Source organism: Cercospora beticola, chromosome 1 (assembly GCF_033473495.1).
Source record: "Cercospora beticola chromosome 1, complete sequence".
Taxonomy (NCBI): Eukaryota; Fungi; Ascomycota; class Dothideomycetes; order Mycosphaerellales; family Mycosphaerellaceae; genus Cercospora; species Cercospora beticola.
Genome location: NC_088935.1, coordinates 4,904,331 through 4,931,340, shown reverse-complemented (window position 1 = coordinate 4,931,340; position 27,010 = coordinate 4,904,331). Strand labels below are relative to the sequence as shown.

The 27,010-nt window shown below is 53.0% G+C and overlaps 12 protein-coding genes across 12 annotated transcripts; 5 read left to right on the top strand and 7 right to left on the bottom strand.

Moving 5' to 3' along the window:
• Nucleotides 1-129: 129 nt before the first annotated feature.
• On the top strand, nt 130-1,088 carry RHO25_001962 (uncharacterized protein; the record flags this gene model as incomplete). Its single annotated transcript, XM_023594558.2, has 2 exons — nt 130-358; nt 415-1,088. The coding sequence occupies 2 exons, from the start codon at nt 130-132 to the stop codon at nt 1,086-1,088; spliced, it is 903 nt and encodes a 300-aa protein (XP_023459981.1).
• Nucleotides 1,089-1,509: 421 nt separating this feature from the next.
• On the top strand, nt 1,510-3,275 carry RHO25_001961 (uncharacterized protein; the record flags this gene model as incomplete). Its single annotated transcript, XM_023594557.2, has 2 exons — nt 1,510-2,185; nt 2,251-3,275. 2 exons carry the CDS (start codon nt 1,510-1,512, stop codon nt 3,273-3,275), a joined length of 1,701 nt encoding a protein of 566 aa, XP_023459982.1.
• A 149-nt stretch (nt 3,276-3,424) lies between these two features.
• Nucleotides 3,425-4,114, bottom strand: RHO25_001960 (uncharacterized protein; the record flags this gene model as incomplete). Its single annotated transcript, XM_023594556.2, has 3 exons — nt 3,425-3,616; nt 3,715-3,894; nt 3,959-4,114. The coding sequence occupies 3 exons, from the start codon at nt 4,112-4,114 to the stop codon at nt 3,425-3,427; spliced, it is 528 nt and encodes a 175-aa protein (XP_023459979.1).
• An 844-nt stretch (nt 4,115-4,958) lies between these two features.
• RHO25_001959 (uncharacterized protein) lies at nt 4,959-7,817 on the bottom strand (the record flags this gene model as incomplete). Its single annotated transcript, XM_023594555.2, has 1 exon — nt 4,959-7,817. The coding sequence occupies one exon, from the start codon at nt 7,815-7,817 to the stop codon at nt 4,959-4,961; it is 2,859 nt and encodes a 952-aa protein (XP_023459980.1).
• A 451-nt stretch (nt 7,818-8,268) lies between these two features.
• RHO25_001958 (uncharacterized protein) lies at nt 8,269-9,789 on the top strand (the record flags this gene model as incomplete). The annotated part of the gene is made up of 1 exon (XM_023594554.2): nt 8,269-9,789. One exon carries the CDS (start codon nt 8,269-8,271, stop codon nt 9,787-9,789), a length of 1,521 nt encoding a protein of 506 aa, XP_023459977.1.
• Nucleotides 9,790-10,448: 659 nt separating this feature from the next.
• RHO25_001957 (uncharacterized protein) lies at nt 10,449-12,226 on the top strand (the record flags this gene model as incomplete). The annotated part of the gene is made up of 3 exons (XM_023594553.2): nt 10,449-10,541; nt 10,612-11,811; nt 11,873-12,226. The coding sequence occupies 3 exons, from the start codon at nt 10,449-10,451 to the stop codon at nt 12,224-12,226; spliced, it is 1,647 nt and encodes a 548-aa protein (XP_023459978.1).
• Nucleotides 12,227-12,264: 38 nt separating this feature from the next.
• On the bottom strand, nt 12,265-13,353 carry RHO25_001956 (uncharacterized protein; the record flags this gene model as incomplete). The annotated part of the gene is made up of 1 exon (XM_065602157.1): nt 12,265-13,353. One exon carries the CDS (start codon nt 13,351-13,353, stop codon nt 12,265-12,267), a length of 1,089 nt encoding a protein of 362 aa, XP_065458229.1.
• Nucleotides 13,354-13,867: 514 nt separating this feature from the next.
• On the bottom strand, nt 13,868-15,868 carry RHO25_001955 (uncharacterized protein; the record flags this gene model as incomplete). The annotated part of the gene is made up of 1 exon (XM_065602156.1): nt 13,868-15,868. The coding sequence occupies one exon, from the start codon at nt 15,866-15,868 to the stop codon at nt 13,868-13,870; it is 2,001 nt and encodes a 666-aa protein (XP_065458228.1).
• A 516-nt stretch (nt 15,869-16,384) lies between these two features.
• On the bottom strand, nt 16,385-18,200 carry CCT5 (T-complex protein 1 subunit epsilon; the record flags this gene model as incomplete). Its single annotated transcript, XM_065602155.1, has 3 exons — nt 16,385-16,518; nt 16,571-18,058; nt 18,182-18,200. 3 exons carry the CDS (start codon nt 18,198-18,200, stop codon nt 16,385-16,387), a joined length of 1,641 nt encoding a protein of 546 aa, XP_065458227.1.
• A 457-nt stretch (nt 18,201-18,657) lies between these two features.
• Nucleotides 18,658-19,545, top strand: RHO25_001953 (uncharacterized protein; the record flags this gene model as incomplete). Its single annotated transcript, XM_023594550.2, has 4 exons — nt 18,658-18,664; nt 18,717-18,942; nt 18,995-19,414; nt 19,497-19,545. 4 exons carry the CDS (start codon nt 18,658-18,660, stop codon nt 19,543-19,545), a joined length of 702 nt encoding a protein of 233 aa, XP_023458874.1.
• A 1,235-nt stretch (nt 19,546-20,780) lies between these two features.
• Nucleotides 20,781-24,745, bottom strand: RHO25_001952 (uncharacterized protein; the record flags this gene model as incomplete). Its single annotated transcript, XM_023594547.2, has 2 exons — nt 20,781-24,622; nt 24,718-24,745. 2 exons carry the CDS (start codon nt 24,743-24,745, stop codon nt 20,781-20,783), a joined length of 3,870 nt encoding a protein of 1,289 aa, XP_023458871.1.
• Nucleotides 24,746-25,386: 641 nt separating this feature from the next.
• Nucleotides 25,387-26,823, bottom strand: RHO25_001951 (uncharacterized protein; the record flags this gene model as incomplete). The annotated part of the gene is made up of 1 exon (XM_023594546.2): nt 25,387-26,823. The coding sequence occupies one exon, from the start codon at nt 26,821-26,823 to the stop codon at nt 25,387-25,389; it is 1,437 nt and encodes a 478-aa protein (XP_023458876.1).
• Between the last annotated feature and the right edge of the window lie 187 nt (nt 26,824-27,010).

The window sequence follows — 27,010 nt, the reverse complement described above, 5'->3', positions numbered from 1 at the left end:
TGGTTGTGTCCGGCGCGTGGGAGAAAGAAGTGCAACGCGTGTTGGCGAGCTCTCCACATGCCGTCACCCGCAAGCATGCCTGCGTGCCAGCTTCCACTTTCACCATTCCATCTCTTCTTATGATCGGTCATGCCCGGCAGCACCTCCAGCAAAGCTGCCGCGAACCATGAATCCGGTCTTTGGGAGACGGCGCAGCGCTTCTGGCAGAGAAGCTACGCAGGCGACTATCTGGGCCTGGCCATCCTGATCGCGGGCTTCATCATCCTGAAGTTGTTCGATGCCCCCTTCCATTCGCAGTTCAGACTCGATGATCCGCGTCTACAGCACCCTCATGCCGAGGTGGAAAGAGTAGATCTTGGTATCGACACACCCCACGAGCTCTATTTGAAGACTGTGTGCTGACAAGTGTCTCAGTCTGGCTACTGATCTATGGTTGCGGCATCCCTCTTGGTGCACTTGCAGCATGGTCCCTCATCGCACGACCGCCTGCTCATCAAATCCACATCACCTTCCTCGGCCTCTTCTCTGCCATTCTCATGGCTACGATGATCACCGATATTTTGAAAGATGCGATCGGCCGCCCTCGACCCGATCTGATCGCTCGCTGCAAACCAGCCGAAGGCACGCCTCGAAACGAGATGATCTCAGTGGAAGTGTGTACAGAAACAAATCACCACGTGCTCCATGATGGGTGGCGCAGCTATCCTAGCGGGCATAGCAGTTTCGCCTTCTCTGGCTTGGGTTGGATAGCACTTTTGATGGCGAGCCAGTTGCATGTGCTGAGGCCAAGAGCAAGTCTGATTGTGGTGTTGGCATGTCTACTGCCTCTGCTCGGCGCTGCTTTGATTGCAGTGAGCAGATTGGAAGACTACAGGCACGATGTGTTTGACGTCGTGAGCGGGAGCATACTCGGATTTGCGGTAACATATTTCAACTGGCGGCGATACTATCCGAGCTTAATGGCTGCAGATTGTCACGAGCCATATTCGCCTCCAAATGGAAAGGCTACCAATGGATTCCAGCGCCTCAGAGATGAAGAGGCTGGCATGAGTCGGCAGAGTGAGCGCTATGTAGTGGGAGACGACTAAAGTGCTCTCTGCATACCCTTGCTCTTATGCCGAGATCGAGCATGTAGCAGATGATGTAGAAGCTCAAATAGTCTTCGAGAAATCGATATTTAGATCTGTCATGTAGCTTTGCTGTTGTGACTTGCTGCAGACCGTAGACCTTGAACCCTTGGCGCAGTGCCATATAGGCAGCCATTGTATGATGGCACGTGTACGAGCGACAAAGACGGTCAATACAAAATATGCACAGCCATGCGTAAGTTGCCATCCTGGCCGTTGATCTGATCGGATCCGAAAAGTCTTCGGCCGCGATAGGCCGACAGCCCGGCCATCTTCACAATTCAACAATGACCTCACGCCATACCACATCAAACCGAAACACCTATTCCAACACTCATCCACCACACGGGACGAAAGGCCAAGCGGCGTTGCCCCTTCCATAATGCCCAAAAAAGACAAGCTCCAATCTCTCCCTCCGGAACCTATCACCGAGCAAACTTCCCTACTCCATCCCAACCAAGACGGCACAAATCATGGCACTCTCCCAGCAGAAAATGTCTCCGCCCTCGAAGCCCAAGCCGAACAAGAACGCCGCGAATATGAATCTGGTCATGTTCCTCTCGCCGCAGAACCTTCGACGCGAAAACTCCTCGCCACCATGTCTTCCCTCTGGATGGTGACATTCCTCGCCGCACTAGACACGACCATCGTCGCGACCTTATCAGGCCCCATCAGCAGTTCCTTCAATTCTGGAACCTCTTTCAGTTGGATTGCCACGGGATATCTGATCGCTAATTCAGCTTTCCAACCACTTTCGGGGAAGTTAACGGATATTTATGGAAGGAGGGCAGGTCTGATTTTTGCTTTTACGTTCTTTTCTGCGGGCACGCTACTTTGTGGGCTGGCGAAGAACGCGGAAATGATGATTCTTGGGAGAGTTGTGGCGGGTGCGGGTGGAGGGTGTTTGAATACCGTGTCTGTTTTTGTGGCGAGTGATTTGATTCCACTGAGGAAGAGGGGATTGTGGCAGGGGATTGGAAATGTGGTATTTGGAGCTGGTATGGGGTTGGGTGGTGTGTTTGGTGGATGGATTAATGATACGTATGGGTGGCGATATGGTAAGTGGTCTCGCATTCTATCTTAGGGAAATATGGTGCTGAGTGTTGGCTAACTTATGCGACAGCATTTTACATCCAGGTCCCATTTGCTGTAGTCGGAGGCTTGTTCGGCACCTACATGCTCGACATACCAGTGAAAGAGACTGACAAGTCCAAGATCAGGCGCGTCGACTTTCTTGGGGCTATCACTCTCGTCACCGCGCTTGTGCTGCTGCTCCTCGGCCTGAACAGTGGCGGGAACATCGTGCCATGGAAGCACCCTCTGGTCTACGTCTCCATCCCTCTCAGCTTCGTAGCTCTCGCCGCATTCGTCTTCATCGAGGATCGCGTTGCCTCCGAACCCATCATCCCCGTCCGACTCCTCCTTCACCAAAGCGTCGCCGCAGCATGCCTGACTAACTGGTTCATGACCATGAGCGTCTTTGGCTTGATCTACTACGGACCCATCTTCTTCCAGGTTGTCCGCAACGTCACAGCTACACGAGCTGGAACTCTCTTCATCCCGCAAGCAGTCGGCACAGCAACAGGATCACTTGGATCAGGAATCATCATGCGCTGGACCGGCAAATACTGGTATCTCAACATCTTCATGCAACTTCTCTCCCTCGTTGCAACGAGCTTGATCGCATGGCAATTCGACGAGAACGTCCCTACTGTTCCGCCATTCATCTATCTCTTCATGGAAGGCTTCGCATACGGCAGCATGCTCACTATCACTTTGATCGCATTGATCTCTGCTGTCGACCACAAGTACCAAGCTGTTATCACCAGTGCATCTTATGCTTTCCGAAGCACGGGCAGCTCGATCGGTATCACGATTGCCGGGGCGGTCTTCCAGAATCTGCTGAAGAAAGGACTTTTCGAGCGGTTTGGTGATGAACCTGGCGCTGCGGATCGCATTCGACGGATACGAGATTCAACTGATGAGCTCAATCATCTGCCCAAAGGCTGGCATGCTGGCGTGATAGAAGCCTACGTCGATGCCTTGAGAGGGGTGTGGATAGTCGCGTTAGGCTTTGCTGCACTGACTGCAGTTGTCAGTTCGTTCATCAAGCAGCACAAACTGTACAACAGCCTGGATCGCAAATAGTCTGCACAGAATCTGAGTGACTCTCTGATATCTTTTTCTAATTGAATCATCATTTCTCCTTGAAGGCATATTTCTCATACACCCGAGCACGATATCCTCTACTTTTCCACGACCTTTTTCCATCTTCGCGCTCTACGTTGTGCAACCTCTCACATACTCCAACTCGTCAAAGTGGGAGCATCCAAGAAATCCAACTTCCCAATCTGGACACCCTCTTTCCTCAAAATATTATACGCCGTGATGAAATGGAAGAAGAAAGTCGGCAAGCAATACTTTTGCAAGTACTCCAAAGCTCCCATTTCCATTTCTTTCGGGCCCAATTTGACATTGCACTTCTCATTCTGCATGGAAAGAAAAAGGATAAAGGTCAGCTAGCTGTTGCACGTTTGGAGTTTTGGGTTGAGAAGGAGAAAAGGGAATGGGGAAAGTGAAGACGTACAGCCCCAACAAACTTCTCCTTCTTCGCAGCACGGAGCAACTTGATCGTGGACTCAATCCGAGCATAGAATTCCGCAAAAGTCTTCTCGTTGTCGTCAGCGGAGACGGGAGTTTCGCCGCCGATACGTGGGAGCACGGCTTTGGCGGAGTTGCAGCAGGTGTGGATTTGGAAGCTTAGTGGCTATGCATTTTGTTAGAGATGATGTAGTATAAGACGGCGGTAGTTTTGGAGAGGTTTGACTTACGAGCATGTCATCAACCAGACGAGTTTTTAGAAAAGCTTCGCCATCTTTGCCATTCTCTTTGGCCCATGCTTCGCCTTTTTTGAGGATTGTCGTCAGGATCTCGAGGTTGCGGACGAGGATGGGGACTGAGACGTCGTAGGTGCTGATGGAAGACATTTTGGTCTGCAAGTCGGTCGTGCTGTTTGGTCCTAAGAGTGTTGCTATTACGAAGTCGTCAAAGTGCACGTGACAAGTGGGAACTTGTCAGATTGCGTGCTCAATGTAAGTGAAGTGAGATGTATTCTCAAGAAGCAGAAGCTCAATTTATAATTCTTTCTCTCGCACTGAGTAACGATCTTCTTTGACCTTCCACGAATGAATAGCTCCACAACAGTCTGACGAGCTTTACTGATCTGTGGTTCCACAGGGTTCACCGACTCCATGTTGATTTGTAAACATTGGATTGAGACTTTTTTTTGTTTCGAGCTCAAGCTTCGTGGTCTACTGCAGGAGCTTTGCAGCTAGGGTTTCAATTCCGCTCTTGTCGAAGTAAAGCAAGCTGCTTTTGTTGGTGACTGTGGAAAATTAGTGTGAAGAGTGTGAAGAGGGGGAAGCAAGTGGGGTCGCAATGTTGATCATGAGAACAATTGCCTCAGGCCAACATCCAGAGCATGGAAAGGCAAATGTCAGCTGTACTCTTGCAGCACGGCCTTTGATAACTTGAACCCAACATACCAGAGCACTCTGCGTCATAGCCTTCCATGCGCTGGAAAACTTGTTAGAATTACTTAGCGTGCGAGTATGACAAGGCACCCGCGGCAGATCATCCCCCGTGTACACATTCTTAGTATGCCAATGCCAATGGCTATAACTGAGCAGGTCTCATTGTAGCGGCTGCAGCTTCAGTAGTTTGTTCACATCTTGCTGCGCCAAGCAAAACATGGCCCTTAAGAACGATCCATATCCGCGCTTCATCAAGTCATCAGTCATTATCTAAAACAGCACAATCATGCCCGCATGATCAGATATTGCCAATTACAACCATGAATCTCAACTTGCCGTCTCCCTTTCCCTTCATAGCTGGCCTTCTTCCCTCTCGTTCGCGCTGTGAATCATCGAGCAAGTCGTCCTTGCGATCGTCTTCATCGCCATCTAGAAGTCCCTCGTCAAGCATCAAAGTACTGCTCTTCCAACCCCATGATTGGGAGAAGTTGAACTTATCAGGCGCAGACTCGTATACACTAAGCATTCTGCCGCCTCGGCTAGGGCTGTAGATTTTGAAATATGTTCGAATGGTCGGTCTAGCATCGACGTAGGGTGGTAAAGTGGGAACATGGAACCTTGATGCGGCTGCCGCAAGGCGTTCGGACTCAGAGTCATGATTGTCGAAGAAGTCGTCATCATCATCGATGTTGGGATGGTCTTCTTCCTGTGAAGTGGGGATGTCGTTCGAGCTTGCGTCTGGCGGAGAATTGCCAACAGCATCGGTCTGGCTCCTCTTCCGGTTCCTGTAGCTCAATAGGCTGCGGGTAGCAATCGGCCTGCTGACGCTGCTTCCTAGTCCCAATGTCTCGTTGCCATCATCAATGCCGACACTACCACTGCTGTCCATATCATCTCCGTCGATGTCGTTGGGTGCAACAGTGGTGCGTCTTCGCTGTCTGCGCTCTCTACGTTCACTTCGCAGAATCATTTCCCGTTCCAGCTGGCCTATACGCTCATCGACACTGCCTTGTGCTAGACCAGCTGTGCCAGCAATTACTTCCTCAGTCTCACGTTCTTTGGCTCTGTGTAGATACACGCCAAGCTGCTTGCTGCGCGAGGATGCCACTTTCTGTATGTATATGTTCCAAAGACTCCCCGCGTAGAACACAGTCCTGCTGTAGACACGCTTCTTGTCTTTGAGTAGCCTGGGGTTTGGGAACTCTGCAGAGAACCGGAATGGCGGAAAGTGAGTATAGCTGACTGTCGATGGTTCTGGTTGCATCTGTGTTGTGTCAAGCGTCAACGGAGGACGTGGCTGGGACGTCACGGCACTGAAGTCGGCTGCCCACTGGACGTCCTCCGGCTGAATGGTGGCACTCAACCTGCTTGCATGGCGTTGGATCGTGGAGGTGTTCGAAGTGGCGATGATGGGCTCAGCATTACCACCCATCACGATGTTACAGTCTGAGCTTGGTATCCAAAACTTACGCGGTCTTCCATTGCCGTCCCAGGAGCCGCTGTCAATGTCCTCTTCGACTGCTGTATGCTCCACGTCTACTGCTTTTCGCTTGCCCGTAGATCGGTCCGTGCCGGAGCTGGCATGTATCGACATGGTCGTGTCTCTGTTAGTGGTCTGGACAGCGTCTTCCGTACATTCGACACTCAGACCAAGATCCAGCTCGGCCTCTCTGGCGTTCATAACTTTTTGACGCAGCTCCATCTGCTGCCACAACGCATTGCTAATCACCTTTTCTGACATGATGGGAAGTCCTAAGCAATCCTTAGCGCTACGGATGTATTGTAATTGCTCGAAGTCAAGGTGCAGGTAGTGGATGCCTTCATCGACCAGGACTAAGAGAGGCTCGACTTCGGGGTGCGTGTACAAGGCGATCCACTTCTGCAGCGCGTCCGGTACGCCTCGACTGTAGCCGCCGTCACCTTTGCGGTATAAGCCATCGAAGCGTACGGCCATTAAGCTGGCGCTCTCTGGTACCTTGAGGACTTTGCGGCGGTTCCCAGGCTCAAACAGGCCTGCTGCAATGGCTTGCTGTCGCAGCCGGCGATCCAAGAGGCGCTTGGACAACACCCATCGATCGAATTCGCCATCGATGAAAAAGCCATCTCCTCCCACAATTTCGCGGATGATATCACCTGGTATGCCATCCCAGAAACGCAGTGGCATCTTCCAGCCGTCTCTGCAAAGCATTGACTTGGCGCTGGCGAGCACTTTGTCTCCAGCTCTCCCATAGTAATTTGAGGTCACAAGTCTGATGAGCGGAGACAAAGTCTCGTTGGTCATTTGTCGAAGCATAGATTCGATCGCTGAGTCGACCAGGTCTTGCATTTCAAGCCAGCATCCGGTCGCAAACAGACCAACGGGGTCTTGATCTTCCTCGGCAATGTTACAGCAGCCGTACAGACGCTTGAGAGCCAGCTCAAATGCCGTTTGTGTGATGGATGGGTCGATATCTTCTGGATGTACCTTCATCTCCTTTGCGTTTGCTTCTAGCCAGGGCGGAGACAGTGCACTCGAAAAGAAGGGGGCTCGATCTAGGATTAGTCGATGTAGCTTGTACTCATGCCCAAACGCGTGAACGGTGATGTCTGAATGCCGGCCGGAGAGTAGACCGCGAGAGTACAGGTGCTCTGGAAGGGCGGCCGCCCCGTCACCATGCATGGATCTAACATATGTAGAAGGGTATCTGGGCGGCATTGTATACGAGGCTTGTCTTGAGCTTCCAGGCGAGGTCGCGGCCTGCACAGCGAATAGCCTGCTCAAGGTGGTCAAGGTATTCGAAGCAGCTCTGCCGTGCATGCCTCGCGAGGAAGAAGACGGCGGGATGTTCACATCGTCCACATCCTTCTCCACTCGTGGCAGACGACGAGCGCCCAGTCGTGCGTCTGCCTCATACTGCTGCTCTTTCATGACTGGCGGCGGCTGGAGCGAAGCCAGTGGTTGTTGCTGCTCTGAAACGGGCTGGACACGTTCGTGATCGAGGGTGGCAGAGGGTGCATGTGGGTTGCTGCTGCTGCTTGATCCGAAGATGGAGCGAGACAGATTGGTGCTGGTGGTAGGCGACTCTGCGAATGACCACGACTCGCTGGCGGACGTCATCCTGTCTGAGGGTTGAGATGAGGCGGTGGAAGCTTGACGGGAGACGTCGCGGCCGTCCATGGCGGCGGTCACGGGGGGTCGAGGAGGTGGAGGAGGGTATTACAGCATCGGCGGAGCTTTTCGTCAAGTGGACTCGGTGCTACTGCTGATGCTGCTGGCTGTTACACCGGGGCGGGGAGCGCGTGAGATGGACGATCAGCGGTGGGCGACCGTCACGCGCAGCAGCTGCCCGCATCGCTGTCGCGTGCTGTGGTGTGCGGTCAGGTGAAGATAGCGCTCACCCGCGGTGCTGCACCCGGCCGCGTGCTCTGCACCTCGACCGTTGCCAACTATGGCAAGGCATGATGTTCACCAGCTCCGTCACGGCGCCAGCCATCGGAGCAAGGGTCGTCGGCACGATCTTCGCCGGCGGAGCTGCAGGGTCCAGATCGTGCATCTGAATTGGTGATGACTTCGACGACTTCCTCTCCCTCTCATTCGATATTGGACTCTCTCCCTCTGGCGGCCAGCGATGGCATCGATATTCGGTTCAGCGCCCATACGGGCACGCCTAGCCTTCAAGGCAGCATACCAGGATGCCTTCGTTTGTCGAAGGTGCATGCAACAGCAGGCGAAATCTCCGCAGATCTGGAAGGCGAAACAGCAGACTCCATTCCTCCAGGCCTTTCGCAAAGGTGGTCCAGCGGGCTCGCGAGCACAATCATCCGCCGCACAGTCGCCGACATCCCCTCTAGGAGCGTTGGGAAGGACGTTGGGTGATGCTCCAGCGCGACAAATCCCGACATCGAATGCGAGAATATCCTCATTCCCAGAGACTAGCTCCAAATCGGTCGCATACTGGCTGTTAGGCTCAGCCGCTTCCGTCTTTGGAATTGTCGTATTTGGTGGTCTCACGCGATTGACGGAATCTGGTCTGAGCATCACGGAATGGCGGCCAGTGACCGGCTCTTTCCCACCACGCGATCAGGCAGCATGGGAAGAAGAGTTCGCCTTGTACAAGCTTTCTCCGGAGTTCAAAATGTTGAATAGCAGGATGAACTTGGAGGAGTTCAAGCAGATTTACTGGATGGAGTGGGGACACCGACTATGGGGGCGTGTGGTTGGCATCACTTTCCTGTTGCCAACTGCATACTTCATCATCAGGCGAAGGGTCAGCAAGCCAATGGCTCTTCGGCTGGTCGGCATAAGTGGTCTTATTGGATTCCAAGGCGTCATCGGCTGGTGGATGGTCAAGAGCGGGCTCAAAGACGATCTGTTCAAGCAAGGCCAACAGCCACGAGTGTCTCAATACAGACTGGCAGCACACCTGGGTACCGCCTTCATCGCATACCTATGCATGTTCTGGAATGGACTGCACATCCTGAAGGAGCGCAGTCTATTGAAAGACCCAGTAGAGGGCGCAAAACTACTCGAGACCTTGAAGCGGCCAGAGCTGAAGAGATTCAAGACTCTGGTAGCCGGGCTCGCGGTGCTGACCTTCGTTACAGCCATGTCGGGAGCGCTGGTCGCTGGTCTTGACGCAGGACTGATCTACAATGACTTCCCATGGATGGGTCAAGGCCTACTTCCACCGAAGCGGGAGATGTTCGATCCCTTCTACTCGCACAGCGAGGATCAGAAGGACTTGTACTGGCGGAATGCTCTTGAGAACCCAGTCCTCGTCCAGCTCGACCACCGAATTTTGGCGACAACAACCTTCACTGCCATCATGGCACTGTGGGCATACAGCAGATTCAGCCCGGCTGTTCGGGCGACACTACCTCGCAAAGGCAAAGTTGGCATGCTCGGCGTGGTGCATCTGGTCAGCTTGCAGGTCACCCTAGGCATTACGACTCTCTGGTATCTCGTTCCGACTCCCTTGGCAGCAGCACATCAAGCTGGTGCATTAGCACTGCTCACTGGTGTGTTCTTGCTCGGCAGCAGGCTGTACGTGCCAAAGCGGACTATGCGACTGGTGCAGAACGCGCTCAGACAGACCCAGTCAAAGACTACTACTGCCAAGGGTCCCCGGCCCGAGTTGACTTCCCACTGATATGCAAAGCAACTCTTGCGCGATGGCTTCGGCTAGCACTCTCCCTACTCTACTCGAAATTAGCGCTGTACATTCTATTGTAGACATAGATTCATGACAAGAGGAAGTCACGAGGCCCAAGAGCCCAATAACAGCCAAGTCTTGCCTCGTTCCGTCTCGCTCACATGTTCAATAGGCCTAATTGCAGGCTGCGAACACTATTGCAGCACAATGATTTCCTGGAGACCACGTACCGCGGAGATCGAATGACAACAACCTGCGCCTCTGCGCCGCAGATTGGCATACTGTGGACTTGGTTTTAAGAGGACTGTTATACGGAGTGGTTTCGACAGCCGTGCATGTGCACATATCTGCCACTCTGCACAAGCCAGCATTGGTCAGAGCCACCACCTACTTTTTGCAAGCTCGACTCGTCTCGACTTTGTCGACTTCCCGCATGCGCCACGCGAGGTCGCACACTGAGGTGTTTTATGCAGGTACTTCGGGAGCTCGGTTGCAAGCCCCACCTCACATAGGTTAAGTCAACCTTCAGCTAGTCAGGGCTGTTGATATACTTATAGACTTCTTCGACTATATTGCAGCTTCACGCGTCGTGTCCTCTTTTGGTACAGTTTTATCGGTTCAGTTGATTCGTCGCCAAACGATCGATCGATACCACTATGCCTTGGCTCAGTGACTGGTCCTACCCGCTCCCAGCGGAAGACCTGCTTACTTGGACGTTTGATCATTGCGATTATGACAAAGATGCGCCTGCAAGTCTTCCAGCGTTCCTTTCAGCAGAGCGCAATTGTAGAACAGCACAGGTGGACTGACCTCTTGCAGATATATATCGATCTCGAGAACCCCACCAGGACGCTCTCATGGAACTCCTCACGCAGCGTCGTTCGACGCTTAATCGCAGGTTTCCGCGCCGCAGGCATACAATCAGGAGATTGCGTAATGATATCGTCTTTCAATGACATTTACTATTGCATGCTCTTCCTCGCCATCGTGGGCTCCGGCGGAGTCTTCACAGGCGCCAACCCAGCTTACACATCATTTGAGATAAGCCACCACGTCAAAACTGCGAAAGCCAAATACATCATCGTCGAACCCGAACTCCTTCCAAACATTTTGGAAGGAAGCTCCGGCGACGTACCGAAAGAGAACATCTTCATCTTCAACGTCCGCGGCCAGCCCTGTCCCGAAGGCTTCAAATCCTGGACCTGGCTCCTCGAACACGGCGAACAAGACTGGAACCGATTCACAGGCAAGGACATCTGCCGCAAAACCAGCGTCGCCCGCTTAACAACCTCTGGAACAACAGGTCCGCCGAAGATGGCAGTCCAGAGCCACTACAACGCAACATCGTGGTTCACCATGGTCAACGAAATCTCCGAGCCACCTTGGACGATCACAAATTTATCCCCACTGCCTCTCTTTCACGTCGCGACAGTTCCTGCCGTTCACTGCGGCCCTCTCCGAAAAGGTCATGTCATGTATTTGATGCGAAGATTCGATCTGGAACCTTATCTCGCTGCGGTCGAGAAGTATAAGATTTCTTTGTTGGGGATGGTGCCTCCTTTGGTCATCGCTATCATAAATTCCCCCTTGAGACACAAATACTCCCTCAAAAGTGTCCGACGAGTTGGATGTGGAGCTGCGCCGCTCGATAAGGATTCTGGAGAAAGATTAAAAGCTCTCTGTGCGGATGACTGTACTTTCACACAAGTTTTGGGGAGTACAGAAACGACGGGTGTTTTTACGTTGTTCTACTACCCGGATGAGGATGACACGGGGAGCGTAGGGAATACGTGGTTCCCCAATTCAGATGTCAAATTGATTGATGATGAGGGGAATGATGTTACGGCTCATGATGTGCGAGGGGAGCTTTGCGTTCGGGGACCAAGTATTATCGATGGGTATTTTGAAAATGAGAAGGCGAACCGGGAGTCGTGGGATAAGGAGGGGTATTATAAGACGGGGGATATTGTTTATAGGGATGGGAAGACGAAGAAGTTTTATATTGTTGATCGGAAGAAGGTGAGGAAAGAAGTCTTGGTTTGTTTATCGACTGAATCTCAACACGCTAATTGATCTACAGGAACTCATCAAAGTCCGCGGTTTCCAAGTCGCTCCTCCGGAACTCGAAGGCGTGCTACTGGGACATCCGGATATCGTTGATGTTGCAGTGATTGGCCTTCCTGCGCCTCGAAATTCTGACGCCGAGCTGCCCCGAGCATACATTGTGCGCAGGCCCGGTTCCAATATCACCGAGGCAGATGTGCACAAGCTGGTTGCAGAGCGTCTGGCTTCGTATAAGAAGCTGACAGGTGGCGTAAAATTCGTGAGCGAGGTGCCCAAGAGCGCAAGTGGAAAGATTTTGAAGCGTGTTCTGCGGGAAGAAGCTCAGAAAGAGCAAGCTGCTGGGATAGGCAAGTTGCAGTCGAAGCTGTAGAACCAGGAACGACTTGTATACTGCCAGTATATGCGCGCTCAATCCAACCTCATCGCTTTGGACTGGTCAAACTCGATATGAATTGTCCGTTCGCTTCCAGCTTTCTCCTCAATCACCTCCGCAACTCGTTCTTCTGGCTGGCCGTCGAAGCTCAGAGATCCAACCAACCGCCAACGCTTGCGTACAGCTTTGATGATCGCATCCCTGTCCAGGCCTGTCGCGTTTTGCGGTTCGCCGATTCCTGGCTTTGCGAACATCAGGGGCACCAAAAGCCAGCTCTCTTCGTCATGTTTGTACTTAAAGCCCATCAGTCGGCAAGCGAATGGAACCGATGCCCAATCAAAGTGAGAATTGTGAGCTTCCGCTGGAACATGAAAATCTTCCGATCTTGTCAGATGAGACACACCTATGTCCGAGTTCGTACCATCCTCGCTCTCGACAGCTGTACGCTTTCGTGAGCCGGTAGCCTGCGTAGTCCTGCGCTTTCGCCGGGCGCCTTGTCCAACGTCTTCCTCCGGCTCATTTGGCTTGTTCTGTTCTCTTATCTGTCGCCTTTTATCGCGGCCCTTCTTGTCCTGGGCCCTGACCTTTTCTCTATGGGCTGGTGTGTCTGCGGTCAAATCTTTATGGAACCAATACTTCACCATATTGGCCACGAACTTCCAAGTGGGTTCATCTGGCTCGCCGGCTGACTCTGGCCAGTCATGCTCCGCGAAGAGCTGCTTGCTGAAAATCTCCTTCAAGGTAACTGCGTTTCTCGACACTCTCTCAAGGCCTTGATTGAGAGCGTAAACATGCAATGGATGACTGTCGTCTTGTATGAGTGTTCGAAATGCCTGGTTCTTCGCGGAGAGGGACATTTCGTTGAAAGGTCTCGTGTAGCCAGTTCCTGGCTCGAACACAAAGCTACGCATGTGATCGAGCATCTTGACCGCCTCTTCCTCGTCGGCGAGATTCATGAAGGTGGCGATAGTCTTGAGATTAGGGCTGCCGCCCGAGCGATATGTGCCAGTCCATGATGGGTAATGCTGGCGTAGCTTCTCAGTGCGCTCAATCTCGAAATGTTGCTTTTGTGCTTTCTCTTCCGGCGTTACCGTTCTCTTCTCGCCTTGTTTGCTGGTCGGCATTTTGCTGAAGGTCAACGAGTCGTCGATCGGCGTGTCTGCTGGTTGCAAAGTATTCCTGCAGTGCGGTTTGAAACAAGCACACTTGTGGTCGGACGATCAATGAGCCACCTGGATCCTTGACTGGAGTCTTCAGTGCCGTTTTGCAAGTGTCAAGTGAGGTCTCTTGTGCGAAAATGGGGCAAGCTCACCACTCGTACGACAACATCCCTCACTCTGACATCGCCGCCACGATAGATGCTTCACATCGGCGATGCCATTCACTTTGCCACTCCGTGTCTCTCGCGTCTCGCCATAACTACCTCCCACTTCACTTCCTAATTCATCGCGTCACCGAGTGCTTCCTCCGCGAGACATTGGTCCACGTATGTGTTGGCATATTTCTGTATCGCGGCTCCTGATGCCAGAAGTCCATCCTGACATCTGGGTCTATCATTCGTCATCGCCTACCATTCCCATCCTCTTTCTCTTCACCTTCGAGCCAGAAGTCCATCCTGACATCTGGGTCTATCATTCGTCATCGCCTACCATTCCCATCCTCTTTCTCTTCACCTTCTAGCCATATCTCATGTCCATCTCCCTCTCTTACCCACCTACCCGCAAATGCCCCTAAGACGGCAATCGCAGCCATACCCCACCAAGCCGCACCCACGACCCCTCTCTCCAGCCCGACGCCATAAATATGTCCCGCCAAGACCGGTCCGATCGTCCGCGTAGCACTACTTACACTTTGCGCAATGCCATGGATCGTCCCCAGCACGCTCGGATGTGGACTCGCATTGTTCACCAATATTGCAGTACTTGGTAGCGCGAACGTCCGGGCCATGACTTGAATCGCGAGGACCAAGGTGATATAGAGCCAGATAAGTAGTCCGGAAGCTTGAGCGGGCGGAGAAGACGTGCTGGGAACGATGGCGAGGTAGGGTGCGAGGAAGTAGGATATAGGGAAAAGAAGGAGACTCAAGCGATAAGAGCGAATTGTGCCGAGCCAGAAGCTGACAGGAGGGAAGACGAGTAGTTGGAGGGAGATGCCGATAACGCCGAGGATGGCGAGGGCAGTTCCAATTGCTGGGGGAGGGAGAGCGAGGCCGCCAGTGAAGGTGAACGGCAGGTGTTGTTTATAGCCTTCTGGCAATGGTAGCTTTTCCTGTCGGGAGTCGGGACTATATCGTGGCGTGGACAGAAAGACGAACCAGAGATTGTTGAATGTCCCGACGTGCATTGCCAGGAGGCCATGTGCCAGGAGAGTGAAGAGCACATTCTTGGTCCAGATCCTGCAGAATGGGAGCTTCCTTCTGATGCTGGCGGGTTTGTTGTGTTGTGCAGATTCTGATGTGCTCATTTCGACATCCACGCTTCCCTCACGAGCTTCCAGTGGCGCATAATCTTGCTGCATCGCTCTCTTCTTGCGTACAATCCTCATCAACAGTCGACCAAGCTTAAGACCCCAATCGCTTTTGCCTCGCAGACCTTCCAGCGTTTCTTCCAGTCCAAGCACTAACGCAATCGTGCTCACGATCAAGAAGGCGGCGTTGATCAAATTCGGCAGCGCATATGGAAAGTGCATGAATAACCACACTCCGTTCTTTCCTCCAAAAGTCCCTCCAGGTCCGAAGATATGGGGATAAGTCCCAGCAGGATCAGCCAGAATGCCACCAAGCAGCGGGCCAATGATCACTCCAATGTTGAATGTCATCGGCATGAGCAGAAACGCCCTCGACTGGTATTTCTTCTCCTTCACGATCTCCGAAATCATCGTCCTCATGACTCCAATGTTCCCGTTCAGTACTCCACCGATTGCACGCCAGAACATGGCTTCGGCGAAAGACTGGCTGAAGCCGAAGCCCAGACTTCCGATGGCAGTTCCCAGCAGTCCGATAAGTATCACTCTCTTGCGCCCCATATACTCGCTATCGGCCAGTCGTCCCCACATCATGGCTGTCAGGAACTGTGCTCCCGTGAAAGCAGCAGCGAGAAGCCCTGCTTGTCGAGCGACGACGGCATCGCTTGGGGCTTGTCCATCAGGTCCAACGAAGCTCTTCAGTTGATAGAACATATAGCTTTGCAAGCTTGTCTGCGTTAGTGGTTCAGAGAGGCGTGCAAGCGTGAGGATTGTGAGTTGTCCTTTCTTTGGAAGATCTCGCCAGGCTACGGGCTCAGGTTTGGCGTTGCTTTGTGGTGGAGGTGCATCGCCTCCATCCTCGTCAACGGCATGGGCAGTGTTTGCGACATTGGTCAGATCGTTGGAACGCGTGGCCTTGGTTCGGGAGAGTAATGCTTCGTGCTCATCGGATTCTGTTCCGTCCTCGTCCTCTGTATAGACATCGTCTAACGTGTTCCTACGTCTACGCACATGGCTTGTTTGTTCATGAGATGCTAGTCCGGCATTTGCACATCGATTTCCTTCCTCAAAGCTGGGTTGCTTGCTGCTGGAAGCACTTGCAAGCAGCGTAGTCGCAGTCGAGTCTACAGTATCCGCGGTTTCAGTACGGGCGTGTCTATGGTGCGTGCCATCCATTCGACTGTGTTCGATTTGCTAGATGTGGGCAGACTGGATGATCGGCAGCAGGCAGCGATATCGGCGTTTGCCAAAGGTTCGCCAAGTGAGCGTCGTGGGGAAAGCTGGAGGCAGTGAGCAGTATACGACAGGAGAATAGTGGGAATCTTGTAGGTCGAAGACAGCAGAAGAGAAGTGCACGTGGTGCTTATCGTTACTCGACGGACCAATTGATGATTCGTTCACAGCATTCATCGCTTTCCGTTCTGCATGCGCCGCCACGCAAAAAGAGAATTCTGTGCCGAAGATCCGTCGGTCAGGCTTTGACGTTGGCACGCCGCGCTATCTTGTACCTGCATTAATACTCTGAGATCGTTGCGGGATGTGACTGGACACGCCAAAGTCGACCGACTGGCAGAAGTGGTAGTAATATACACGTGCTGCACCATGTACATACCTCCCATGAGAGGGACTCCTTCTATATGGGCCATCTAGACCTTCACGCCGTCGCTATGCGCTGCATTTCGTAGCATTCATCTAAAAGTCGTTGTCATCCGAGCCAGCGACAATCACGTTGTTGACTTTGAGCACCATGCGACAAAGTTGTGTGGCGAGCAGGAGCTGTTGGCGCTTTGAGATCAAGGGATCAATGACGAAGTGTTCCTTCATGTCTGTGAAAAAGATTAGCATACTTTCTTGATGAGTTCCGGAATGTCGACATACCATTTGATCCAGTCTGCATGCAGTCAACGCCAAGGCGACCTCTGCCCTCACCCTTGCTCTGTCGTGCTTTGAGTTCAGACAGGGCTTCAATTGGGCTCAGACCGCTGTTCTCTGCAAGTGCCATTGGCACCGCATCAAGTGCGTCAGCGAATGCCCGCATGCTGTACTGCTCCAGTCCAGGTGTGTTCAGTGCCTCCTTCTCTACCGCCAGAGAGCAAGCGATCTCAGCAGCTCCACCACCGTACACGATTCGATTGTCCCGAACCAGGTTGCGTACGACGCATAGTGCATCGTGCAGTGATCGCTTGGCCTCATCAATAATCATCTTATTGCTGCCTCGGATGAAAGCAGTAACGGCGCGAGAGTTTGCGCACTCCTCGATGACCAACATCTTCTCTCTCGTTGTGCCGAACGACATTTCCCGTACCACGCCCGCAGTACCAAGCTTCTTCTCGCTCAAATCCTCGAAGCGTGGCACAATGCGACCATTTGTGGCGATTGCAATAAGCTCAATTTCAGGTCCGCCAACCCATCGCACTGCAGGAAGTTCGTTTGTGAGAAGCAGGTGATTTGCCTCATCGTCGAACCCCCACTGGCAGATAACAACGTTGGCGCCAGTGTCCTTGATCTGTTGGATCATCTCGGTGAACTTAGCCTGCTCGTACTTTTGCAATTCCTTGAATTCGGCCACACTCGTGATGTCCAGCTTGTGCTTTGTCTTTGGCTTGGGAGGCTCGAACGCACATGTGAGAATGGCGAGTTTGGCGTCGCGCACCTCTGAAGGCATCTGCGGGTGGGAGAAGTCCTTGTCCACGATCACACCTTTGACCAGGAGCGAGTCTTCTAGCGAGCCTCCGACCTTGCCATCGACCTTGATCAGCTCAAAGTCGACGTCCTTTCGCTCCAGATCTGCGACAGAAAGAACAGCGTCCACTGCCATTTGTGCAAACTGACCGTGTGCCTTGGACACAATCTTGCTGCCCAGCGATGTCCTCGCGCATTTGTAGAGGTTGTCCGTTTCGGTCCGAGTGAAGGGCATCACATCTGATATCCGGTCCAGTTCTGCGACTGCCACCTCACAAGCCTGGTCGTATCCATCTGCTATCCGGATGGGGTGAATTCCCTTGTCGATGAGTTCCGCTGCCTGCTCGAGCAGTGCGCCTGCCAAAACCACAACACCTGTTGTTCCGTCTCCGATCTCTGCATCTTGCGATTGCGAAAGCGATACGAGCAGCTTTGCGATGTGGTCCTTGATCTCCATTTGCGACAAAATCGTCGCTCCATCGTTCGTTACTGTGATGTCTCCATCAGGCGAGATGAGAATCTTATCGAGGCCTCGGGGACCCAGGGATGTTTTGACGATCGATGAAACAGTGCGAGCGGCGAGAATGTGGTTCTTCACTGCCTCGTTGCCATGTGTTCTCTTCTTCTTTCCCTGATCTCTCACGATGATGAAGGGACGTCCCGACTCATCCTGTGTGATCTGAGCTGCTCAGTGTCAGTATCTATACCCTCTCACTTTGTCGCGCGTCGTACCATTGCTCAGATCGAGGTCTATTCTGTATTAGCTCCTGCTTCACTTTCCAACTCATCCTGATTTGTGCAACTCACTCATCGGTTGTCCTGCCATGTTTCCTCTCCTCCAGTGCCTTCAAGGCAGAATTTCGTCAACGGCGGGTTCCCCACAGCTTCTCTAGCAGTTGCAAATATTCAGCCGTGCACACTCGTCAGAAATTCGAGTCGGGAAAGGCGTTCAAGTGAGGACGGCGTGGTGTTGACTAAAACGTTCCTGCCCGCTGCTGCTTCTCGAACTTTTCGTGGGCAGTCGCGTCAAAGCTGCGGGAGCAGCCGAGAGCTTCAAACGGAAGTCGCGTCTTGAGCGGAGATGAACGCCCTCGAAGCTCTCACTTTCGGTCACTAACCTGCGCCCACGACGCCCTCCACTGCCTTCAACAACAACACGAGCGGCACCGCGCAAAGCATCTACGCGATCGCGCATCATCAAGACACGCATTGACAAGTCACAACGCGAATCGCGACCTCGGACCCCGCAAGCTGGCACGCGCTCCAGCGCAACTGCACTGAAGATGCCTGGTATGAGAAGCGCAGCATCTTTACTGGCGCGCTTTGGACTGACGACAATCAGCACCGCTACACTCCGACGGGAGCGACGTCGACATTCCCGACGCTATACCCGCCAAAGCAGTCAAAACCCAGCCCGAGGAGTCCGAGGACGACGATGAGGCGGAAGATGAATACGCGGTGGAGAAGATTTTGAGTCACAAATTTGTTAGGGGCAAGACTGTATACGAGATAAAATGGGTCGGTTACGATGACGAAGCAGATCGCACATGGGAGCCGATTGAGAATCTGTATGCATGTTCAACATCGTGCCAAAATACTATGCGCTAACGATCTCACCAGCGAGGAGGGAGCGAAAGATCTGCTAGAAGCATACCACCGGAAGGTTGGCGGCACCCCTGAACCTCCTAACAAGAACAAAGACAAGAAGAGCGCGAAGAAAAGTCTAGGCAAGCGAGCGTCTTCCGCCATGGAAGAATCACCCGCACCAACTTCCAGCAAGAAAGGCCGTTCGCGGAAGTCAGAGACCAACGGCGCCGAATGGACACCCCCGCTTGGACTCTGGGAAGATCACGTAACGCGTGTCACAGCGATCATCGAAGGCGATGAAGTGGACGAAGATGGCACAATCAACAAGAGCAGGGGGGTCCAAACCCTCGAAGGGCTGCTCGAGTGGAACAATGATCGCAAAACCCAGCACAAAATGCCCGTCTTGCGCCAGAAATGCCCACAACGATTACTCGACTACTATGAAGGTCACTTGTAAGTTGTCCCCATCTCTTTCCCCGGTGCGGGCGAATTTTCTGCCACTGCTCGACTGAACCCCTGCTTAGACAATTTGTAGATTAAAGCCGAAATTGGAGGCTTTGGAGGAGGACGATCCAGTATACTGAGCTGACGCCTGCTTTTTGCATATAGGGTGTTTCAAGGCGACCCAAGGTATGTCTCATAATATACCACGCGAGGCGGCGCACTGTACGTCTGTTCGGAGGAGAAGCCTCGGATTTTTATTTGGCAATGCGCCGGCAATGCTGACAGCGTGAGCGCAACAGCTTGAACGAATGACCGACAAGAGTGTCAAATGTACGAAGAAGAAGTGGCTTGATGGGGACATGGTCATTTGTTTCCAGCTCGGCTGTGCAGATTTCAGCATGGCGTCAAATGGCGCAAGATGGATTTTTGGCAAGTTCGGGGTCTTTTGCTTCGAAACGTCCTGGCTACGGCCATGATGGTCATGTTTTAGCAAAAATTCGACTGGATAGGTGGGGTCTTCAATCCATATCGCTCTCCTGGCCGTTGTTTCTTTCATACTCTTTTCTCATTCCCATCCAACCGTCCCCTTGACTGGCTCCTTGCCAGGTTGGCATCGATATCGATCAGCTGATAGTGATATGCCGAATACCAACGGCAAAGCGACAAGGACAGGAGAGAACAAAGTTGGCAGCCATCACGATGTTGGCGTAACCAAATCAACGATGAGGCGACGTCCAAAAAGCTGAGGCGACCGTGTGAGAGCTGATGTGACCGCATGACAGCTGAGGCGACCGCACAAAAGTTGACGCGACCGTATCGAAGCTGAGACGACCGCACGAAAGCTGAGGCGACCTCAAAAACAGCTGATTTAACCTTCCATGCGGTCGCCTAGGCTTTTCAGAGGTCGCCTCAGCTCTCTACGATGAAGTCGTCTCGAGCATTCGGACACCAACTCTTCCAAACATACCCGTCACGCAGTTTGTCTATTCATTCAATCAAGGTCTCAATAGTGCAGAATTTTTGCTTTTCCTACTATACATAATCTCTACAATTCTACTTTCTTTCTTTGTACAATAATGCGCGCTCTGCTCTGAAAGCGATGTGAGTGGTGATTAAACCTCTTCTGCAAAACTTATTCGTCTTCTTCTTTTGTTTCACCTCCACACAAGTGCCATCTACAATGTACAATGTTTCAATCAGTCGTGGGCGATGCTCCTTGGTTCGTTCGGCTCCGCAACATTATTCCGCAATATCCATTGGGACAATTTGCCCGCCAGCCTCCGCCGACTGGTTTCTTCTACTCAAGTGTCGCTAGATGGTACCAATGCCAAGTTCGCCAGGAGAGAGCAATCAATACATGTATCCAAGAGATAATTTATGCCCTCTGTTGCCTACGCTTTGGGTTGGCCGTGGTCTTCTTCTTGGGTGTCGTCTGCTTCGCGCTCTCGCCGTTGATATACTTAATAAGCTCATCGAGGTTACGCTGATCAACACCACCCTGGCTCGGTGTGGCCGCTGCCTGCAGCGCATCGGGCGCCGACTGACCCGCAGGAGGCGTCTGTCTGGTGCCGCCGAGCTGTACCTTGGATTGCCGGCCTGTCCTCAGAAGTATCTTACGGTTCTGAAGGAGATTGGCCTGCTTCGCTTGGCTGACCGCGTTGTGAGTGAGGGTCTCGAGCCAGTTCTCCGCTTCTTTGGTGTTTTGATTCTCAGGTCCGAGAGCTGCCTTGAAGATGTTGTAGCTCTCACGCATTTTGCTCACAGCAGCCTTCGAGTCTTGGTCGAGGGCAAGCGCTTGGGCGAGCTGGAAGAGGAGCGTGGCAGTGTTGATGGACTGCTTGCCAGAGACCTCTTCGCAGATGTCCAGAGACGCCTCAAACCACAGTCGCGACTCGTGGAATGACTTCAAAGATTGAAGCATGACGGCCGCGTTGTTGATCGTGGTTATCGAATCAGGGTGGCGGATGCCGTAGACAATCTTCCACAAGTTCAGTGCGTGACGCACGTAGGCGAGCGCACCTCTGGTGTTGCCCGTCGCATGCTCGAACAGACTCAGATTCAAGTACGCCAGAATGGTGTCAGCATCATCGATGCCGAGAGTTCGCTCAAAAACGATGACGGCCTTCTTCGCGAGCTCGACCGCAGCCTGCTTCTCCTCCAATCCATAGTACAGAGTGGACAAAGCATAGTAGACGCGAGCCACTTCGGGATGCAAGATGCCATAGATCTGCTCGTGCAAGCTCAGACTCTCAAGGAGCAGCTCCTGGCCGAGCTCCTTTTGGTCCTGCTGCAAGCTCAAGCGTCCGGCTTCAAGTGCCTCCTCAGCAAGGACACTCTTTGGAGAAGCCTCCTTGACAAGAGGTACGATGTTGAGCACGTTGTCAGGGTGGAAAGTCTGTGGTGGACCCGTCGGCGTGGCTGCTTGCGCGCGGGATGGAGAGCTCTCTGCCTGCTGCTTCTTCTTCTTGCTCTTCTTGCTGTTCGACGTACCGTTAGTCTGTGGCTCAGCAAGCGAGTCTGCAGATTGCTTCTCGTGCAATTGTGGTTGAGCAGCGGCCGCCTCCTTCGTGAAGGCGTAATCCTTGGCCTCGAGCTGGAATCCAAGCTTCTTGGACACCTCTCGCACGAGCTGCAACCGCTTGCCGTCTTGCACGAGATCGCTCTGAATATCGTAACGATATCGTAGGGACACTTGGCGTCTGATCTCTGCGTCCAAGCCTTCAGGGGTTTCCTTCTCAAAGTCGAATGAGGCTTCTGGGTAGAGCGACTTGAGCTCGGTGTCAACTTCAGCGTAGGGCTTAGCGTTGGCTTGCGTGCCCACCAAGCAGTTAAGCAGGTGGGAGACACAGCTCTGAGCGAAGCATGGAGGTAATGTGCGAAGGTACTTGTTCGCGATGTGCTTGAACGCTCGGCTGACCATCTCCTGGTGTGCTAGCTGTTGCAAAGCTACGAGTCGCTTGTCGGACTTCTCGGATGTGAGACGGGCGATCTCACCCAGGTAGCGAATGTTGACACCGCGCCTGTGCATCTCCCGAACCAAGGCACGTCCATCCATTGGGAACCCAACGTCTCCCTCTTGCAGATCGTGCACGAGTTTAGGAAGAACATCGGAGGTCAAGTACTCGCACACTGCACGTACAAGAGCCTCATCCTGTGCCCACTCCTCCTTCTCTTCTTCGGTCTGCGGCTGCTGTCCGCTGAAGACATCAGGGTTGAGCGCAAATTGGAAGTTGGAGATGTCGACGGTGTCCTGCTGCTTTGGCTTTGTCTCCTCCGCTGTTTCTCCGTCTTCCTTCTTGTCCTCTGCCTCGTCGCTTGTCAACTCCTTGGGCTTCTCCTCTGAAGCGCCTGCGGTGGATTGTCCCTTTTCAGCCTGCTTCTTCTCGAGCTCTTTTCCTACGTACTCTCTCATCTGCTTGAACCTGTACGAATCGACGAGCTCGGGACGCAGCACTGTCATACGGTGCGGGTATCGCTTCTCCTCAGTCTGGTCATCGCCGCGGTGTTGCTCGAGCCAAGAGATGTCCAGAGGTGTGACTCTGTACAGATCGAGGACATATTTCCTGCCGTCAGTTCCCAGCAATCCCTTTGTCTCAACACTGGCCTCGAGATCGTGCTTTTTCAGTTCCTTGTCCCAGACAGCATGCTTCTTCACGCGCATTGCCTTGCTGAGCTCGCTGAAGGGTTGGACGAAGCCCTCATTTGATGCGATAATATCCTTGCCCTCAACTCCACCATAGTCGATTTGGTGCTCGCCAGGTTCTCTCTGCTTGAAGATGCCAGGAACGATGGATTGACCAACAACACGCTTGCCCAGGTAATCCACGACAACGGTGCCGGGTGTGAACAGGCCATTGATGTCCAGCTGATTCACAGCCTTCACGCCCTGCACATCCTTGCCCGTTGCGACTCTTGCGGCCTCATCACCTCCATCGCTGGCAAAGGTGCCCACTCCATCAGCACCAAAGCTGTAGAAGACATTGTTGTAGACGAAGATTTGTGCGTCCTTGGCCTCCGTTGGGTTCAATGGCTGAACCTCCCCACGAGCCACAAGGCAAGCACCGCGCACAGCTGCTTCGTTGTACTCGGCGAATAGCTTGCTCGTCAATCTTTCTCGGAACACGCGATCCTGCACCGTCTCTTTAGGCAGCTCACGGGTCGATTGGAGCTCCTCGTTCCAGTCACGGAGTGTCTCAGCGTTCTCCACACCTCCCAGCAAATATGCCTCTTGCGTACGCATGACGTCGGCCTGATGATGCTGCAGAGAAGCAGTGGACGCGAGCCAGGGCGCGGCGGGGATGCAATTGCTGAGAGCATACGATGCCAGCGGGTCGCGCTTGCCATTGTACTCCTGCAGCTGCTTGAAGTTGCTCTCGAACGATGGTGAAATCTGGCTGAGCAAGTTGATGAGGGAATGTGCCGATGCACTTTTCGGGGAGCTTCTCGGAGCTGGATCAAATTTGTTGTTTGTCGACTTGTTCACGTAAAAGCCAGAGACATGTGAGGTGACGTAGAACTGCTCGCCTTCATTCGTGACAACCTGAAGGTAGAGGAGGTGGCCTTTGTTGCGGAGGTGGTATGGAGGAGGATTCCAGGCTGACAATGAGATGCTCTTGACAGTTTTTGGTGCAGCATCGCGAGCCTTTGGAAGCAGTGTCGATACAGAGCCTGGTGCGTTCAGATCGTAGCCAGTGATCGGGTTGTCAGGCTCGTTGTCTGTCTTCTCCGTCAATTCAACGCTGTCGCAGAGACTGAGGCCTGCATCAATGCCCGTCACCAAATCTGTTCGATCACCGGCAGCGCCAATGAGTTCCCTCACTCTCACAACGTGCATCCGCGCCTGCGATTCGGTGTATGGGTCCTCCACAAGCTTGCAGACTGGATCAGCAACTATGCCCTCCACCTCGTGCAGCTCAACGAAGTCATTGATGCGCTTGCCCTGGTGCTCCAGATGGAAGCACGAGTATTGGAACGTGTGGGGTGTGTCGATGATGGATTGCCGGATGTCCTGCACTTGCTCTTGGCTCGACACCATTATTTGTGTTTCCCCTGGAGCATGAGGCAGCTTGACAGTGAGCTGGAACACATTCTCCGCTGGCGGTGCTTCGCCATCAGCCTTTGATGCCTCATGGTCGTCTCCATTGGTTAAGGTGCCATTCGCTTCGGAGATCGCGTGAGGTTGGTCGTCGCTGGGTTTCGTCGAATCTTGCTTCGATTCTGGCGATGTCAATGGAAGTGTCCTAGCTCATATCGAGAGCATTGGCCAGGCGTGTGCGTGCAATAGTGCATGACTCTCAATGGCTCGCACATACCATTTATCGAAGCATCATCAGCAGCCATCCTTCCTGTGCCAGCCGGGATCCCAAAGTGTTTCTCGGTCGTCGTGCTCGAAGGGGATGGAGGATGAGGAAAGAACCGAAAAAAGCAGTGACAAGAAGAGAACGACTTGTACACTCAATGAAGTTGCGCCCAAACGGTACTGTACAGAGATGATGGAAAGTAGACAAGTCAGTGTATCATCGACGAAAGCGGCTCGAGAACTTTTGACTTTTAGCAGCAAGCTCGCCCGGCGCAACTTAGCCGATCACACCCGACTCTCCTCCTAGTCTCCGCCATTTCTTATTTATTTCCATCCATGTGACTCGAGTCAAGATGAAATGGCTGTCGCTCGTCCTGCCACCCGTCCGTTGTGCTGCACCATCTCCTGCCTTAACGGATTCTCCCCAGCCATGCTGTTGATGATGAGCAGCGGTGCATATGAGTGCTACCTTGGTTGGCACAACTTCACAGCTCCCCTAGCAGGGGAACAGCATGCATATTTCTTCAGGTCGCGTGCGCATGTATTAGACTTTGAGGACAGATTCGGACCAGAATCAATATATTGACATTTCTGTCGTCTTCCTCAACCCAAGGTGAGTTCTGTACACAGATATATATCGTAGCCCAATGTCATCGCTTCTCATTACAGCCTGAAGATCAAATTATTTAGCCATCTTCGGCTCAACGGCCTCGCTCCCAGTCACTATTCTCTGAACAGTCAGGTCCACCTCTTCGTCGGTCTGCCCTGCTACACCGGTAGGAGCCTGGCCTTCCACTCGTTTCACTGCTTTTCCTTCAAGAAAGCTCACAAGCCCGCCGATTCCCGCAACACCACACGCCAAGGCAACAAAAAGGCCCGTACTCCAGGATGGACGGTCATATCGGTTCATTCCCCACATGAAACCACACAGGCAGCATTGAAAGAATGTGTTCCAAACTTGCATCCAGATGAAGAAGTCAACTTTCCACAGTTTTGTATCTGGCGCTCGCACGCCGGTCAAGGGTGGTGCAGGCGCTTTCACTGCCGGGATAGGGAGTCGTGGGTCGAATGCCGGATTCGTGGACATTGCTGCCTCCAAGCTGTCCGGGGAAGATGCCGCGAGTGATCGGATGTATTCCTGGCTTGTCATTTGATCCAGCGTTGTCTGTCCCGGGAGCCGGAACCACCCTCTGTAATACGCACCCAGCTTTCGCAGACCATACATTTTCTTTTCCAAGCCATGTTTCTTCTCGCTCGTAAATCTATATTTCATAAGATACCACAGATCTCGAAATCTCCAAGGTGCCAGTCCGAAACCTGTGACGCAGAAGAGCGCGTTGAGAATCTGGCTGTCCCATTCGATCCATTTTCGGCGTGGACTATCGATGTCGTTGCAGTTGAAATACTTTTGTCCAGGATTTTTCGGATCTGGAGCGTAGCACATTGCTGGACTAGCATTGCAAAGCAAGAGAAAGAGCATTCCTCCCCACGCTACAACATTGAGCCCATAGAGCGTCACAAGGAAGCCGAATGGGGTGATGAACCATTTCCAGAATGCCACGAGAGCGTTCGCTGTAGAAGTCGTCCACGGTAATTTCTGAGGCGGGATGTATCCCGATGACCGAGCTCTGTCTGCGTGGCTCAGAGGCGCGATAGATTCCTGCTTCTTGATCGAGATAGAGGGCGTCTCTTCTCGCGTCTCTTCTCGTTCCAAGAGGCCCGGCTTCTCAATTGAACTGACTTTCGTCGGCTCTTCAGCCAAAGGCGGAAAAGGCTCTAGCCCTGGCGACGACGCATGTTGCTCATGCTCTTGAGTCGGTCTTGTAGAGTCTCTTGATCCCCGCGACAGCCTCGCATGTCTTCTGCTGTTGCTCACACTTCTGCTTCGTGTCACTGTATCGGGTTGTGCGAGCGCTCCACTTCTGATCTCTCCAATCGTTGGCGCCTTGCTCGTAGCTTCTGCGGTCGCCGCGAGAAAGCCTGGTGGGAGATCGCTATCGAGAACTCGTTCCGTCGCGGACACGACGCTTTGCGCTACGCTCGACACTGATGTCCCTCGTCTTCGTCGTCCGGACGCCGTGTTGCCTGCATTCGGCGCGTTCGAAGCCGGAGCGGCCATCCCTGCAGTTCAATGGATGCGATAGAATGTTGGCCGGAGTAATAGAAACGTGCAACGCGCCGGGTTGAGGCTCAAGCGTTCGATGACCTTGGCCAAGGTTGCTCCCTCGGTGCCAATAATTGAATGCGATCGACGGGCCAATACAATGCCGATGAAGACTGTGCTGTGTCCGGTCAAACGTTGAGTG